Source organism: Charadrius vociferus, unplaced genomic scaffold (assembly GCF_000708025.1).
Source record: "Charadrius vociferus isolate BGI_N301 unplaced genomic scaffold, ASM70802v2 scaffold90, whole genome shotgun sequence".
Classification (NCBI taxonomy): Eukaryota; Metazoa; Chordata; class Aves; order Charadriiformes; family Charadriidae; genus Charadrius; species Charadrius vociferus.
Window position 1 is genome coordinate 6,516,806 of NW_009647222.1, and position 18,409 is coordinate 6,535,214.

The 18,409-nt window shown below is 41.8% G+C and overlaps 1 protein-coding gene across 1 annotated transcript in view; it reads left to right on the top strand.

Moving 5' to 3' along the window:
• The window catches only part of SOX5 (SRY (sex determining region Y)-box 5), a 254,825-nt gene extending 237,679 nt beyond the window's left edge, over positions 1-17,146 (top strand). The window contains 5 exon segments of the mRNA XM_009879668.1: positions 4,834-4,942; positions 5,861-6,034; positions 12,451-12,667; positions 16,057-16,125; positions 16,127-17,146. Coding sequence (XP_009877970.1) covers positions 4,834-4,942; positions 5,861-6,034; positions 12,451-12,667; positions 16,057-16,125; positions 16,127-16,325 — 768 coding nt within the window. The 3' untranslated portion in view covers positions 16,326-17,146.
• Positions 17,147-18,409: the final 1,263 nt, after the last annotated feature.

Here is an 18,409-nt window from a genome sequence, read left to right on the forward strand (position 1 = left end):
CACTGCCTGTATCTCTGCAGGCATCAGACTGAGAGGAAAAATATTCATATCGGGGGAAATGGGGGTAGGGTTATGAGAGTAGAAAAGTGAAGAGTGGACTGCTTCAGTAAAACTGCTAACCTTGAATTATGCAATCGGAAAAACAGCTCTTGCCAAAATACAATTCTAACGGAGTTCAGAATACTGTCAGTGTTTGCCAAATACCCCAGCCAAAAGGATGTCTCAAAGAGGGGGAGGAGGGATCCGTTGCCATATGCCCAGCATTCGCAGTATTCTGCAAGAACTGTGGAGTCCTTCAGGAGCGGAGGCGTGCGCATGGTCTCAGGTGCACTCTGAGCATTGGTACCACCATCCAGCACAAGACAGGAGCAGCGAGGGCAGAGGAGAGTAGGCAAATATATCGGAAGGTCTTGATTTCTCAAACCTTCCAAGGTTTTACTTCACGTTTGTCTAGTAGTGGGAGGAGTTCTGGCAAACATTATCAGGCTGTTCTACATATGTTTTGACTCTTCTTGTTTTATGTTTCTTCTATGAAAGAGACTGCAACCAAGTTCTTGTCATTTTTAGATCAATGTTTTGTTAAACTATGACAGCTATCCATGACAGAGAGCCAAGGAACTTTTGCAGCTGACCACAAAACTGAGTCTGACTTGTGGTGCTTAGTCATTTTTTATATATTTTTTTCTACGTGACACATTCCATGTGTGTATGTGTTTTTCATTGTTCTTTTAAATATAATTAGACCGTTCCTAGGAGCTGTGGTACAAATCAGTCTTCTCCAGTGGATTACTTTCTTTGATTAATAAAGTTTTAGAAACTTCTCATCACATTGTGGCTATTGATGGGGCTTTTCTGGTTATATTTGAACAATTGGGCTGTTGTGGGACTGATTGCTCTCTACAGCATTATCTTCTCTGGTTTGCCCATTACAATTTTAAATGATCCAGACAACAGAGCTCTCGCTGCCCCTACGGAAAGTCTCTGCTACAATCCAATAGAAATGACCATTAGGATAGTTTTTCCCAGCCTCTGCCCAAGTTCTTCATAAAGGAAAAAGATGTTTCTAAGATGTATTTCAGCCCTCTGGGGCCTAATCCAAAATTCAGAAGAAAAAGAATCACTTTGTCTTTAGCAAGAGATCCCTATGTTTCTTCTCCTGCAAGAGCAGAAGCGCTCCTTACCGTTTGTTTTCGCTGGTTTGTGCTGTCTGATTTTTAGCAGGTCTCACAAGCAATTCTTTACACCACTTCCCTAGGTTTGGACCAACCTTGCCTGTTTGTCCCAGCAGTATTGGTTCTAGGCCACAGCTGATGCCACTCGTGCACTGCTTGGAGGATAGATAGCGTTTTATACCTTTGGGGTGTGGGGCAGATCTGAAAGGAAGGGATTATCACCCTGGTTGTTTTCCTGTAGCTTTAAAAACCTGAAAGTCTGTACAATTTCATCAGCTGAACTCTCTTCCCCATTTCTTTCTCTGCCCAGCAAGGCAATTGGATGTAGAGCATGATATAATGATAAAATAAGTTCAAGGCATGGTCCAGTGTAGTGTGCAGGAATGTACCACTGCCTCTGGAGTTGTAGTGCTGTATCACAACTACTTTACTGAAGTGTGCTGCTGAGCCCAACACGCAGGTACTCCACCTGGGTTCACTGGATGGGACCACGGCTTGCTGCTGTTTACACAGTTAATCCAACAAAGCAGAGTTGTGGCAGTTCTAAGAATGTGTAATTTGCTGTTGAATTGAAATAATGATGATAAATAGATCCTCCTTTTGTATAAACTTGAAACCATTGTGGATCTCTTGTCTGAAGTTCTTAAATAGGTTCTGTGAGAGGAGGCTGGGCTAGCAATGGCAGCAGGTTGCCAGTTTATCTGGGGTAAGGGAAGAAAGGATTTTTTTTTTCACTTTGTTTCTTTGGAGTTTCCATAAATGCTTTCTCCATGAACTGAAATACTCTGTAGGAAAGGTAAAGAGATGCATCCATCAAACGAAAACCACTAAGTCATCAACTGTATGCTCTCAAGCAAAACAACACGGGAATGCTGCTTAGCACCTTTCAAATATTTTGTAACTGTAAAAGCATTTCCGTACGTCAGGATTGGGGAAAATCAGCTGCCATGTGTTTAATGGGAAGAGCATAGGACAGGAAATCGGAATGCGACTTACATATAGTCAGGCTTCTGCATCCTGCCAGAGTGTTGCTGGTCTCTTTCTGCTCTCCTAATGCTGTTGCAGAGGCTTAGGAAAGAGCAGGCTTAGACTTACTCTTGCCTGAGTACTTTCTAAACTTAAACATTTCTAAACGTTAACACAGAAAAGTACAGCTGGCTGTTTTGACATCCTCTATTTCCAGAGCAACATTGTGCAGAAGTTCTTTTTAACTGCTACCTTATCGTTGCTGATTGAATTATACTGTCATACTCTGTGTTTCAGTAGCAGGGAGTGAATTGTCACCGTGTCACAAGCGTGGTCTTCCCACTCACCCACGTTTCGGCTGGTTGCAGAGCCACCTCCAAGCGGTGGGGCTGAGCGGTGCAGCCCGGGAGCTCAGCACTCAGCTGGCATTCCTTGGCGGCCCCTCTTCAGTCGTGCCCACGCTCTCTCACTTCATCCACTGTGGCTGGACCTCAAAATGCAAAACTTTGCCCAAGATGGATAACGGCGGAGCATCTGTAGGCTTGTTAAGTCAAACTCTGATAAATGAGCCGTACCCAGTGTGTACCTTGCCGGCAGCATGCCGGAGTATTCGCTGACCTTAAGACTCAATCAGATCATGTCGGCAGAGTGTGGTTCTGAATGTAACTGCCTCTGACTTCAACAGCTGCGTTTACTGCATAAAGAAAAAGCTGTTAAGCCTGTGCCCTTTGCGCTCTCAGCTCTGTTTCTCTAAGAGGTTTATACATGATTCAAGAAAAGTCTGCAACAGAATAACTCCCTTCCCCCATGATATACCCAACAAGAGGAGATGTTCTTTTATATTTTAGGTTGGTGGCAGAATTTTTAGGTGATTTCTGACATAAAAATTTTTGAACTCTTATCATTGGGAAGTTGACGGTAAATGATTTTTTTTTTTTCTGAGGAAAAACTGTTGACTTTCATTATATATCTGAGATCCATTTGGAAGAAATACAAAGTCAACTTATTCCTGACTTTCAGTCTGCTGACAGGCTGCTTTGGAAATGAGAGCCGAGTTAAAACCAGTAGATCAAAGAGTTTGGTAAAGCTAAATGCCTGAGTAGTTCAGGTGCTTATTCGAAGCTTCTCCAAGCTCTCTGGATCTGCTGTGCCTGGAAGCGTTACAGAAACCCTTTTGCTTGTGATAGGCTGACTCTGCTTGCATGAGCTATTCCTGCAAAAACCAAGAGGCTCACTCACCTTGCACGGTTTTGGTGGTGATGTGTCTGCTTATGGACAGAGCACCAGAAGTGCGAAAGGGATCCACAGTGAAAATGAACGTGAGGAGAAGGAAAGTCAACCTCGCGTTCCCTAAAGCGTGCGAGTGTATAAAGTTGGCAGATCAGCCTCCTTTCGTACTCTCTCAAGAAAATCTTTGTGAAATGACTTACATGAATTTGAACTGTTCTTTGAATTGCAGATGCAGGGACATCACATTGTGGGAAGCGCTTCTGTATTCGTATTGTTCTCTTTTCTGTTTTCTTCTATAATACAACCCAGTGACATTATTAGGCTACATAGAATAGTTGTAAAGTCTCTGGTTGCTGTGTGAAATCTGAAAGTTTTTTTAGTTTGTTGATCTTTTACAGTCATCAGGAGTGGAATAGAGCAACAAAACAGCAATCTTTCTTTCAGGAAGAAGCTCAAAAGAATTTTTTCAACTGGAGCCACTTTATTATCATTCCGTATCATGTCATTTTCTTAGCTTTGCAAAAGGCACAGTGCCTAACATTTTGAAATGTTAGTATTGCTTTCCTGAAAGATTTATTTTTAAACATATGATTGTCAGGAAGATAGAATGTTTACGAGTAAAATTCATTGGGAAAACAAAAACAGTTGGAAAATGGAGCACCTTTGTATTTGTAAAGTCAAACAATTCAGGGGGGAGCGAGGTGTTTTGAAGAGAACATTGGAATTGATGGCCCTGGCATGTTGTTCTGGCAATGTCTTTAGACACCGCTGCAGCCTGACAGATTAATTGGCAGTGCGCACGAGCCTGTTGCAATCCAGGGTTCACAGATAGTTCTGACTAGATGAATGACGGACGGGGTGTTAGTAGGGTTGGGCAAAACAGTCTGGACAAGAACACAAACTGCTGCCCAAGTATCATGCTTAATTCAGCCTGACCCTTTCCCGAGGCCTGAATAAGTTTGAACTACAGGGTTGGGGTTTTTTTTTCCCCTGTAGGCTGCTTCCTAAAATATTGCCTTGCAAAAAAGAAAAAGGGCAAAGTCGCCCATGTCTCTGCACTTTGATTGCAGGCTGGAAATAGAGTAAAACAATAAATACAGTGCAAAAGAGCATGTATCATCTAAACTTCCAGACCAGCTTTGCAGTCCCGGGGACTTAGAGAGTTGAAGTATTCTTCAGATGTGCAGCCAATTTTATCATGCCTAACTAAAGCAATCTTTTCAACACTATGAAGTTTGCTCATCACTAGCTAATAAGCATGTTTTAAAAAGGACTCGGTAGAGTCTGCAACTGTAGCCCTTCCAGAACAAATATTGTTACGTGTTCTTAAATACCTGGCTCAGTAAACTGTTGTGAAGGAACTGTTTTGTGGCTTCCCTATCAACCTTCTACATTACCTATGAACTTTGCAGTTACAATGTTTAATTATTTTCCTGATCCAAATCCCGTCATCTTGCCCATACAGGACAAAACAACACTGGAGACCCTGACTCAGCAACTGGCAGTAAAACAGAGTGAAGACGGGAAGTTTAGCCACGCAATGATGGATTTCAACATGAGTGGAGATTCTGATGGTCAGTACAAATGGTTTATCCTTATTTCCAGGTTTGTGTGTATATGTCAACGGGATCTGGAGGAAAATCCAAGTGCTTTGGAGGCCTGTGAGAAGTAAGAGCGGTTAGCAATAAGCGGCTATGAAACAAGGCAGGAAAAAATGATTCATCATGTGGTGTGTTTAAGTCTGGAGGTGATTTTTAGCCTTCTCTTTTGTACACTGCACTTCTCAAGACTGGACCAAGAATGTATTTCTGATGGTAAAAGGGAATAAAGGAGGCGAATAGATGTGGGATTAATGAGATCACACAGTGAGCCCGTGAATTATAGACCTGATCATCCATATATGATGCGCGCTCTGCATCTGTAGAAACTTCCTTGGTTTGATGAAGTAAGCGTAATGTTCATTTCTTTCTCTGCTGTTGTTTATGTTGTTATGGAGAGGTAAACACAAAACCAGGCAGATGTGTAAATGTTCATTTTCTGGTTAAGAAACTTGCTTAAGAAGAAACATCTGGGGTTGCCATGTATCAAGCCCTTCCCATCACAAAAAAGGTAGAAGATATGTAACATAATATGACCAGCACTCTGTAAGCAAGAAAGGAAGAAAGTGAAAAGAAAATCTACATTGATAAGTGTTGGGTTTACGTTACTAAGTACTGAAAGATGGTTTAGAAAAGCTATTTAATCCTTTGTGTTGAAAAAAGCAATTGAAACTCTTCACCAAGTCTATATACCATGTGGTACTGAAACAATAGAATAACTAAAAACTAGACAATATATGGTATTTCCTACTGCTTCGAATGAAAAGAAGAAATGCCGTTAACATATTGTGAACGCTGACTCAGTGACTGTGCAGCACCTGACATAATTTACTGATGGCAGAGGAAGCTGCATAATGAAACACAAGCTGGGAATGTTTTTCTCTTTCTTTGTAGGAAGTGCGGGAGTTTCAGAGTCTAGAATTTATCGGGAATCCAGAGGGCGTGGTAGCAATGAGCCCCATATCAAGCGCCCCATGAATGCATTCATGGTGTGGGCTAAAGATGAACGGAGGAAGATCCTTCAAGCCTTCCCTGACATGCACAACTCCAATATCAGCAAGATACTAGGTAAGAAGGACAGAGCGCTGTTCTTTCAGTAGCAAAACTCAAAAACCTTTTGACTGAATAGAGCTGAGCACCTGACACAACAGAATTACTGTCTCTAGAATGACTGCACCAAAGACAACAGTGATACGAGCTTCCACCGTGCTGCCCGGCGGTATACATTAACCCTAACCTGAAATGTTCTTGTGTCTTTGTAATTACTGTGATTGTGGTGGTGGATTTGGTGTGAAAACACAAACTGAATAGACAAAAACAGTTTATTTCATTAGGCTGTTGAACAAGCACAAAACGACTGCTATCGTTTATTTGCCCGCACATTTCTTCTAACTAGATTCTATGGGGTAGCACACCACAGTATTTGATTTGTGCCATAGCACTTTCTGTTCAAATCAATGGCCATAGGGAAAAGATCCTAAAAAACATCCCTTTATTTTATACACTGACAGTTTTAAAGGATTTTTATTATGTCCCTGTTACATTAAATTTCCCTTTAGTATATGATCTCTATCACAAGCTGCTTTTATTCTAAATATTCTGAAAAGAATCCTGAAATCAAAAAACAAACATCAGAACTAATTTCCATATCCTCTACTCTTCACATCCCAAGCAATATTTGTCATGAACATCACCTACTGAATTTCACGCCATAGTCATCCAACTTTTCACTACTTGCTTGAATTCCCAGGACCACTTTCTGTCCTAAGTTATTCCTCTGTGACACAGTGAATGATACAGAAGGTGAATAGTGAGCATCTCTCGGGCTAATGAATTGCTCTTCAGCAGAAAAAAAAAAAAAAAAAAAAAGAAATCGGTGACCAAATCAGAGAAGTTGCATTTTTACTGTTAAAGACTGTGTTACAGGACCTAAGCATCCCTCAGGCCAGTGGGTAAAAGCTTGAGCAAGGAACGCGTTTACCTGGGCTGCAGGTCTCATTGGTTTTGCAGACAACTCGGGAGATGTAGCACAATTGTAATGGCAGCAGTAACCAGCTGCAGGGCTGGTAAATACGCTGAGTTTAGACTGGTCAGAGGTTTGAAGTTCAACTTGGTGAGAGCAGTATTATTAAAAGTTAGCAGGGGGCAAATGGAAACGAGATAAAATTGGTCGGAGGGGCAGAATGTATTGGCTGTGGATGGCAGATGTGATGATATTAACCCATGATTAAAAGGGTGGTACGAGATGATTAGATTAGTTATGGGAACAGGATTAGAAGGCTAAATTGGTTATGTTGATGGTAAAATAACCTTATACTGGTTAAAAGGGATTATACTGGTCAGAGGTGTATGATGTGATTAGGCTGAGGACAGGGCTGTAATAGTTTTGGTCTGTTTCTAAATTGAGAGTAGACCTGGTGAAACCTGTTTTTAAATAATCAGCTTCAGAAATCTACAAGATCATTCTGAATGGCCCTTTTCATATAGAAAGTACAAAGAGAGCTTGATGTTTTCCCTCTTAACTGATTGTTTTGGATAACAACCTCCGACAGCACGCTGCTAATTCATTCTGCTTAAAACAGGCGCTTGAGCTGGGCTGACATTTTACGCAGTCTCTGGGGATCCTGGTTGACATTTTAAAGGGCTTCTAAGCATTTTATAATACCCTAAAATCTGGTTTTAATAAGCCATTCTGCTGAAATTGTTAACATAAGGAATCACCTTTTACTATTTGGCGCTAGATCAGGGAGATATGGGGACATCTTTTTCTGATTAGATATACAGTAGTTGGAGTAAAATGTGCAAATTCATTACAGATCCTGTTGAGGTGACAGACAGTATAGCTGACTCCAAACTCTTTCTGTTTTGCTGCCAGATATGGGGAGAAGCAAGGTCTGAGGCAGTAAGAGATGATGTTTCTATTTCTTTCCAGCGTCGCATTTCATTCCTTTATTCCACCTATGCAATGGAGAGGGATGTCCTGACGTCTTCTTTCTTGACAGAAACGTTACAAAGGTCTTCCCTCAATTGCAAAAGGCCAGTCTTTTGAAGTCAGCAGGGAGCTCTCAGTTAACTGGCGTAGGGAGAGCAACTAGGAGCTTACAGTTCAGCCAGGTATTAGGGTCTCTTTATTAGAAAGCCACAATTTTTCCTTGCCATTTTTTTTAGCAGTGCTGCTACACATTGAGGTCAGAGAGCTCGTTGTCACGGAGAGTAGCTTAGATGGAGTTGTCACAGATCGAGGGTCATTTTTGTAGTAAAATGAGAGGAGGTGCCCTTCCCAGCACTAGAATTCTCTAGGGATTATGTTTGACACAGTGGTATTATGTTTTGAGCATAAAAATTAGATACATGGATTTGTCACTAAATTCATCTGTGCATACGTTTGTCATCCATCTGTTCATTGCAACTTAAACTTGTGGATAATGATTTTTTTTTAGTAAATTGTTAAAAAAGTGCTAAAATGGGTCTGCTGGACCCTATCAATTTAATAATGCATTGTTTAGATATTTTTGTAAATATTTTAATTAATTTCACTGAGAAATCTACATAAAGAGGTTAGGAAAAGATGGAGTTAGATACTACCTTTAGGAACGCTCTCGTGGATGTGTAAGTGTGTGAATACAAACCTATGCACATACCTATACATTATGCAAGTGCTTGTGTACGTGAGGGTATTTTTTAAACATAAACTCAGCCTGATTCAGATACTCAGACTGAAAAGCGTCAGTCTAATGGACAAGAAGTTAGGCAATATTACGAACAGTTGAAAATTCTTGTCAGAGAAACTTGGCTTAAAATCAGCGATAAGCAGAGCTCCGAACCCCACCTAGTGCATGCGCGTGTGTGCCCGAGCACCAGTGCCGGGGCATGCACGGGGACATCTCTTTTCTGCCCTGGACTTAAATAGCCGGCGTCTACAGCCATCCTCACAGTTGTCATGTAGGCACAGCTCTAACTGCCCTAGCTCACTTTGGGGGTAGGAGCCATCTTTGGTGCTGCAGAGCCTGAGAATTTTCCCATTTGGTTTCAAAATGCTTCAGCCACCAGATGCGGGAGAATTGTGCGAGAATCCCGCTTGTCGTTATGTGTGCATCCAGGGAGGGGAACAGCTTCTTCTTTTCATAGTCAAGGAGAAAAGCCTTGCATACTTGACCCACTCAAAGCTTTCTAAGACAGATGGTGAGCAGAAAGCTCACCCAAGACTGTAAAACATCCCTTAAAATGAAAGATTTTTCAAGATTCTTCAATCGCACCGTGTTTGGGCTTGGCACTGTGCATAGGTACCTGTGCCTGCCCGTGTGTGTTTATAGACACATAAAACAATGGCAGATAAAGCTATTACAAATCTATTTTGTCCAAACACAAGGTAGCTTCAACCAGTTTTAGTATGTTGATTGATGATACTCATTCATAGCTTAGCTTGTCTGTGGATGCAAACTCGAAGATCAGAGTCATATATTCTTCAAATTTACAAAATTTCAGACTAAGACCAATCAGAGAGCTGGTTGCTTTTGGTATATTCCTAAGAAGATAAGTGAAAATGATAAAATGTAAAAAACAAGGGTTTATCATCAGAAAATGTGCCCTTTTTCAAAATTTATTTTGACAACATTGTTTGTTTAATTATTTATGATACTTCAAAACATACTAGTAAATTATATTTAGTATATTTTGTAAAAACGGTAAAATCATAGTAGGAAGAGGTATCTCTGCAGAAGGCAGCTATTAAAAATTTGCTAGGAAGAGAGGTGAGACTGCCAGGATTTTTGTTGTATTGAGTTTGCAGCTTAAGAAGGAAAAACATAACGGATGACATTTATGTATAAATATTGTATGTGTAACTGTATGTACAAATATTATGCATCAAAATTTCAGGTTTTATGGCCCTGATCCTGCAAAAACTTACGTGTTTGCCTAACTTCACCAACTATTTATAGATCTTTTCACGTGAGGGGTTAGGAGTCTCCCTGCCCAGATCTGACTGTAGGATTGCAGCAAGTAAGCTAGCGCAGTGAAAAAGGAATTGTGCTGGGATGGAACATTTTCACGGCAATGTTGCAACAACTGATTTTAATTTCTACCTTTCTGTCTGTCCATCTATCTAAAATTATGTCTGAGTTCCTATATTGCAGGTAACCCTCACAGCGTGTAAAGCAAATGTTAAGATTTGTTTAAAGACTGAGGTTTTCAACTTCATTATTCATAAATAAAAACTGAGGGAGCAGCAGGAAATGGGGCCAGGGCTGTTTTGCTAAGCCGCTGGGACTACAGCAAGTCTTTGATTAGAGTACTGTAGATTTAGACTAACTTTTATGATTTTCTTCATATGCTAAAACGCCTGTGTGCCAGTGTCTACGAGGCAGAATTTGAAGGTTGGGCATCTTCCTGTACCGCTCATATGCTTTACCCTGAATTCTTAACGTTGTCCAACACAGGCCCTGTTTCCATCTTATGCAGCATTAGTAGGTGTTCAGTGTTTTGGCAGTCTTCACATGTTTATCACAGTGTCGTTTAGCCCAAAATCTAGGAGGTACTGCGTGTGGAAAGTTGGTGTCACTTTCTCTTTGCCAGAAAAAGCTTAAAATAATTTCTCCGTAGGAGACAAAGGTGCTGAGCAGGATTCTGGCCACAGAGTTTTGTTGCCCTGAGTAACACAGAGCCCTGCCTCAGATCCCTCCGCGCAGCTACTACCTCTGTATGACATACAAAGTGCTGTGTGGGAGTTTCAGTCCAAATCCTAGAAACCACCTAGTCACGCTAATATGGTGCTGTGCCTACGCTAATAACCATGTAATTAAGCTGTGTCCCGTTCCAGAACTAGCTGGAGGATCTCTGCATGTTACATGTTGTAAACATCATGAAAAAATGATGGTTTTGACTCCGAAGTAATGTTTGCTAAGAACGGGATGTCCATTGCTCCTCTTGAGAACAAAGACATCGTTATTTACAAATAAGTTATCTTTAGGTGTGAGGTCAGGCTGTACCAGCCTGTTAGCCCTTCACTCCAGAAGCCTGAACTGAAGCTTGGAATAAAGATTCAAAGAGCAGTGGGGAAAATGAAATGGTGTCAATAATCAGAAGGGACCTCAGCTTGGAATAAAGATTCAAAGAGCAATGGGGAAAATGGTGTCAATAATCAGAAGGGACCTTTCTAGAGGGAACCAAACTGTTTTCTTTCCTGGGAAGGGATAACTGGGCTCTTTATATTGCAAGTCTTAGGGGCACAGTGAGCTAAGACCAGCCTGAGTAATAGCATGAGCTAAGTACAGTATGAGTAACCATAAAAAATGAAGAACAAGAGGAAGTCAAGTATGACATATGCATTATGAACCCATTAAATTGAGAAACTATTCAAACTTTTTTCCAATGGGAAAATTGACTATTTTCCAATAAAGTTTTCCTTCTAGGCCACATGTTTCACAGCTTGGACCATTCCTGTTACTTGAAATGTATCTTACCCTGAAGCACTTCTATAGTTCATGGAAAAATAAAATAGGATGACTGATTTGAGAAATTTTACTCTCTGCTCCCATTTTATGTCCTTTAAGAAATATTGGTTTATAATTTTCAGGAGGTATTTTAAAACAATTGTAAAGTCTTCATTATTTCCCTAGCTCAAATATCCACACTAACATAGGCAGTGTCCGAAACAGGGCTGCCAGCAATGAAGCCATAATGGAGAGGTGTGCCAATATCCCAGTGCTCTTCCCTTCATGACACATACTGATTCTTTAAGTTGGAGCTGGCAGTGTTCACCGGGACTTGGTCTTGGAGTTAAAACTCCACTGAGACATATGGGATAGTTTCCAGCTTTTAGAGGCGTTGCTTCAGGGTCTTTGCAGGCTCCTGTACCCAGCAGCGTAGCATTTATGATCAGTTCATATTCTGCTTCTCACAAACCTGGAAGCTAGAAAGATACGTTATTTGTCATGAAAGACTAAGCTGTAGACATGTGCGTATCCAGAGTTTATGGCTTGATCCAGCTGTGGTGGAGCACAGCGACTAAATCTCAGCACATGGGAGTGGTGCCTCTTCCAGAAGAGAAGGTGAAAATGGGCCCGTGGCCAAAGGGAAGTTGGGGGGAATTAGCAGAGCAGACTCTGTGTATCCAAGGGCTCTTTGGCCATTCCACTTAAATACACTGCCTTGTTTTCTAAAACAGTGTCATGGATTTCTCATTGTCAGGGTGGTGGTTTTGCTTCCCACCTGAAAGTTATAATGTAGATAAGTTTCAGTAAAATATTGAGTCAAAACTTCCACTATCCTCTCTCTCTGCCCCTTGGCTGTAGCCAAGAGGTTTACCAGTCAAATACAAACAAGACCTGACCCCTGTCTAGAAGCTCTGACAGATTCCCAGCCCAAAGCGTTATGACCGTAGGTATCTTGTTCTGGGTGACCTACTTGTTTCTCTGCCTTTCAGTGTTTGTGGAAGAGTAGAATCTCATTTCTCTTTTTTTTTTTTTTTTTTCTGTGTGTGACAGGATCTCGCTGGAAAGCTATGACAAACCTAGAGAAGCAGCCATACTATGAGGAACAGGCGCGACTCAGCAAGCAGCACCTGGAGAAATACCCAGACTACAAATACAAGCCAAGGCCGAAGCGTACCTGCCTTGTAGATGGCAAAAAATTACGCATTGGCGAGTACAAGGCAATCATGCGCAACAGACGCCAGGAGATGAGGCAGTATTTTAACGTTGGGTATGGGACCTTTAAAAACTACCGCTCATTTCAGCAAAAAATTTTTTCAGGGAGAATTCTTAATTCAGTGTGGTAAATGTTGTATTTTATTGGCAAGAACATTATATATTGCTAACAGAATATGAAATTTATACTTTAAAACAATGTGTTCCAGGAGGAAGTTAGCAGTTAGGGATTTTTTTATTGGCTCTGCTATATACTCATCTTACAGCTTTGGCCAACTGTCTCATTTCCATTCTGATCAAGCAAAAAAAAAGAACCAAAAAAACCTTAAGATTTTCCAATGAAACATAAGCCTTCTAATAAAGCCTTATAAGTCTTACTTTATTATGAGGCCTCGGAGAGTATATCTGAATGAATCTATGGTAGTGCTTCCTGATCCAAAAGCCAAAAATACAAGTTTGTGTTCAGTATGATCTGTAGCAAGCGGTCTGCAAAAGGACTGCTGAAACTTACTGAACTTCAGCCGGAATACGGACTTGGCTCAGTTAATTCCTATCAGGCATGAAGTTGTCTACGTTGTTCATCGTGACAGCATTTGTCATACTCGGGAGTGTCTTCCAGTACAGTAAGCTAAATGGTCTGCGTTGAGCATAATTTTCAAGAAGACTGGTTCTGATAAACAGCTAATAGATCAGCTTGATATGATTAGATTAAAATCTGCCTAGAAAACTAGCATGTCTTTTCTTTCTGCAAAGACCCCTTGGTTTTGGTTACAGCAAATCAAAAGAATCGGAAGTAATCAAATATTCTGCAATATTTCTGTATTCACTCCAGAAAATTAAAAGCTACGCAGTGGTCTTAAAAAAAAACCAACAAAACTGGCAACAAAAACGGCCCTCAGAAATAATGGAATTTATGTTCTGTTTCATCTGAGTTTGGAATCATTTTAATATTAACTGAGTTGCACATCCCTCTAGTTAATGGCTAGAAGGAGCAATAAAGGAGAGAATATCTGTCCAGCAACTGTTAAGTGTCATCAGACTGTGTTTTAAACAGCTACAGCGCGCATTGTTATAATAAGCCGCTCAGCAGAGAAATTTGAGCTGCTTAACCCTGTGGCGCTGGCAGGTCCAGTGATCCCAACGGTAAGCACTGAAACAAACACAGGGAAGTCAGCCAACATTTGGCATCAAGAGATTAAAAAAAGAGGAGGGGGGCCTTCTGGAAAAAGAATAGGTGGCAACAGAGCCCCTAAAACACTGCTTATCTGGTTAACATGCATGCCTCATCATGGGAGAAAAAATTAACCTTGTAACATTCTGCATATTATTTAGCTTTCCAAACAAGGCTGACATTGAAATCAAGGCATTTCAGGAGATAATTTGCACCGGGGCATTAGAGCACAGAACCTGGGGTGAAATCTTTACAGGAGTTAGTGACAAAGCGGCTGATGACCGCAGAGGGGTCAGTGTTTGATGCTGGCAGTCACAGCACTACAGAGCCATTCCTGGTTTTAGTTCCCCATCTGCTGCATCACCTGGTACAGGTCATTTAGGGCGAAACTTCTAAACGCCAGTCCAGCTCCTGCCTGGGCACCAAAATATGTGATTGGGTTTACAAGAGCTGTGGCTGTGCCAGCTGCTAGGACATGCTGAAAGCCTGTCTGAAGGCATCGCACTGCGAAGGACTGGGCATTTTTTTGCAACCCTTGTACCTAATTTTTCTATGTCTCTGTGTCCTCGTCTTCAGTGGTGGTAGGGTAAACTCACCTCACTGGGCTGCTGAGAGCCCTAAAAAATTAGTATCCGAGGACTGCTTTGAGCTCCTCTGGAGTGGACATCCTATAGACGTGGAAAAATACTATTCTTAAATTATTTAATATTTGAAAAGCACTCTGAAAAGCAGCATTTAAGTGCAAAGTGTTCCTATTGTTAAATATTAAAAGCAATTTAAGTGTGCTGAATCTTGTTACAGAAATGCTGACTCCAGAAAACAAAAGCCTTCCTATTGAATTAAGAACAAAATGCAAATTAGATCCGCTCCCTACTTTAAGAGCTGTGTCTTCAGCCTGAGACAACTTCTGCTTGTTTCAGAAAGGCGGCAGTAAGGGCTGTGCGGAGGGAGGCCTCCCTCGAATGGCGGGCAGGAAGTATCCGAAAACGCAGCGAGCGATTCCAAACAAACGTAAAGCTGTTTGGCAGAGGAGAGTCTTTCAGGCTCACTGTACTGTGCAAGGCTTACTGTACAGCCGGGGCACAGGCAGGCAGGGGAACAGGGGAGGGTTTCATTCTTAATTAAGAATGTTCATCTCAAGAGACTCTGCCCTGTCTCCTGTGGCAAGGCTTTTGAGTGCAGATGGACACACCGCTGATGACATTACAATGTGCAGCATGTACTGAAGAGTATTACTGCAATGGAATTACTTCATGCAGCAAGGAAACAAAAGGAGCATGAATTTTAAACCTCTAGGCTTGTTGGGACCCTGAAGCTTCTCAGGGAAACAAACACTGGTATAACACAGCCAGTGTTCTTGATGCAAAGGGAATTTCTATGGCCTGGAATAATTCTTCTTTCATTACTGCAGACAGGTTTCCAAGGCTTAGATGCCGCATAAAGGCATCCTGTAGAGGATTTTCTCAAATGCTCATGTTGCTCGCTTGCTTTTTATTTATTTTTAAATAATGCATGCTTCCGTTTTAAGTCTGCCTTTTTCCAATTTTATCCACCTTTCCTTCAAAGGTTCTGCTTTTCACAAGTGCCGCTCGCTGTGGAAACTACCACCTTCCAGTGGGAGGCCCTTAGTGATCATCCTATAAACCCAGGTTGCCCCCAGAAAGCCCACTGTTCCTCTCCCTGATAATTGCCAGGTCTCTGAGTGAACGTGGAGTAAACATTGCCTCTTAGGAGACACCTGCCTTGCTTTCTCCCGATCCACCGGTACTTTCTTATGGCACCTCCCCATTCCTGTGCAAACTACCTAGCCCTCGCTGCGTCTCTCCTCTTGGCAATGTGTTACTTTTATGTCTAGTCCTGCCGGCAGCTTGGATTATTTAAAAGGGAGACTTCTCAAAATACATGTTTGGTTTAAGCTGGACCACAATTGAAAGGATGTTTATTTTTGGCTGGCAGCTCATGGGACACCCAGTTTACCCAGTAAAGAAGTTTGCATCGCAAGCAGGCAAGCTGCAGCTGTGTAGTTCAGGTACAGCTAGAGATGTTTACAGAGATGGGATTTTCTTATCAGTGAAGTTGGTTTGGGATTGATGTTTATTTCAGGAGTATCGGTTGGAATACTGGTATAAGGGTTGTCTTGCATGGGCCATCCGGGAGCTTCCTCTGCATGCCCAAGAGCGTATGCTGTGGGCTTGCAAAATGCTGCTGTACTACTTGCCCTCCCTTTACTCCTTCCAGTATTCAAACGTCCTTTTGCTTTTTCTCCACGGCAGGCAACAAGCACAGATTCCCATTGCCACCGCGGGCGTAGTTTACCCAGGAGCCATTGCCATGGCAGCAAAGCACCAGCAGCCCGGAGCCCGGGATGCCCGTCATCCAGAGCACTTACGGCATCAAAGGCGAGGAGCCTCATATCAAGGAAGAGATGCAGACCGATGACGTCAATGGAGAAATCTACGATGAATACGATGAGGAAGAGGATGACCCTGATGCGGACTATGGCAGTGACAGTGAAAATCACATTGCAGGGCAAGCCAACTGATCAGGGTCCAAATATCTCGTGACCTACAGGACTTCAAGGAGAAAAGAAAAAATAAATAAAGCCCCATCTGGTTTATCCTTGCCAGTGGCCAAGCACATTAACTTTCTCATACACTGACTGTTACTTTAACTGTTAGTCTTAACTAGTTGGGACATCAGCTGACTAATAGACATCAGCCTGCATCAGAAGAAAAAAGGCTCAGAAGAAAGGAAACAAAGACAACGACGACAACAACAACAGAATGATATAAGCTATGGGTAAAATAATGCCAGTAATTCAGCTGCTATACCCAAGCACTGAAGTCTTACCCGTCGACCTTTTATTATTATTATTTTTTTTTCAAATAAACTTTATGGCTGTTTGTTCTACAATGTTCTAGAAATTCTCACTCAGGTACACAGTGCCAACAAGTGGCTTGTGAATGTGTTTTGTTGTTTTGTGCTACAGTTTAAAGAGAAATAATTTTTTTTTTTTTTGGTAATGCACCTGACAGGAAAGAAAAAAGATAAAATTCCTTTGACCCCCTCTGTCTCCTCCATCTCCTCCTCCTCCCTGGCAAATCTGGGTCAGAAGTGTGTGTGTGTGTGCGTGCGTGCCTGTGCGCGTGGCTGGCAAGGAAGGAAGTGGGGAGTCTGTTTCTGTTAACCCCAACAAGCAATTATTTCCTTTCAAGAGAGGACTTCTCTTCATCAGTTGCACACCATACTGAGTCTTTGAGCAAGTGCCAAATTTGTACTAAAAGCGCTGAACTAGTCCAATTCGCTTTTTTTTTGGTTGGTCTCTTCTTCTTGTTTTGTTTTTCTTTCGCTTTTCTTTTGCTTCCTGCTCTGTCTTAAGTTAGGACAATGTTGTATCTTAGACAATCCCTTGAAGAACCTGATATACCAGCAGCTGGTGAGATTAGACATATATTTTTGGGTTTGGTTTTGATTTTTAAAGGAAACTGTAGGTGCCGTTCTCAGGTGAAAAAAGAGAGAGAGAGAGAGAGACATAAGAAATTTAGAGAAAAAATATTTTATGATCTTGGATTTTCATGTGTGCGTGTTTATGGTACTAATAAGAATAATATTGGACTATTGTGAGCAAAAAGCATGTTCCAGAATGAAGTCCCGCACCCTCCAAATGACTTGGTCTGTAAGGAGCCTTTGCTTTTAATTTACACTTCAAGTGGCAGCTTAAACAACATGAAAAAGGATTGTCCAAAATGTGATTTGTTCAGCACAGGACAGGGCAACTGGCAATGTTACCTCCTCGCTGAGCGTAATTAGGTTACCGCGATGTCCAGTTTTAATGAGCTTGTACCTTCAGGGTGGCTGAGTACTGATCTCTGATCCAAAAGGCAATTTTCTTTAAACTGACTTTTTTTTTCTCCTTTGCACTTGCAGAAACCCATTTTTATCAGTGGGATGCTTGTGTAGGCAGGAAGACTAATATCTATGAAGAGATTTCCATATTCAAGAATCCGAACCTTTGCGGTGCTGAGTTTCCCTAGCTGCTGCCTCTCACAAGTGGAAAATTGTTCTCCTGGGCTGTAATATTTTCGGTATTGTTCTGGAGGCCTTAGGTATGTTGCTTGGGCAGTTTTGCCTTCCTAGGGTAACAGCAACCAGGTGGGGAAGGTGGATTTACACAAGTCTAATCCTGAGCAGAAGTTAGCCTCTTGTATTTCCAGTGAGGTGACCGAAGGGCACCCTTTATTTCAGAAAAAAGAATGTAAATACAAGTGAACCTAAGAGTCTCTTTTCGTCTCCTCGCTCTGACCTTCCCATAGAAGGAGGGGATTCAGGTTGGTGTAGCAAGACAGAAGCATTAGATCCAAACCAACAGACGAACCAAAAAGGCTACCTCTGATTTCAAACAGCAGCTATCCAGGAGCTCCTCTCTGGCCTGGGAAGCAAAGTCTTAGCGTCGTACTGAGGCAAAAGCCTTCCTCTGGGTCAGTTTTCTAAGTGAGGATGCCACCGTTGTGTTCATGTTGCTCCCTGGTAAATGCCGACTCCTAGAAAGAGACTCATCACCATCGTTACCACTTTTGACTTATAAAAATAGCCCTGTGCATCTTGGTGCCAGTGAGATCCCAGCCC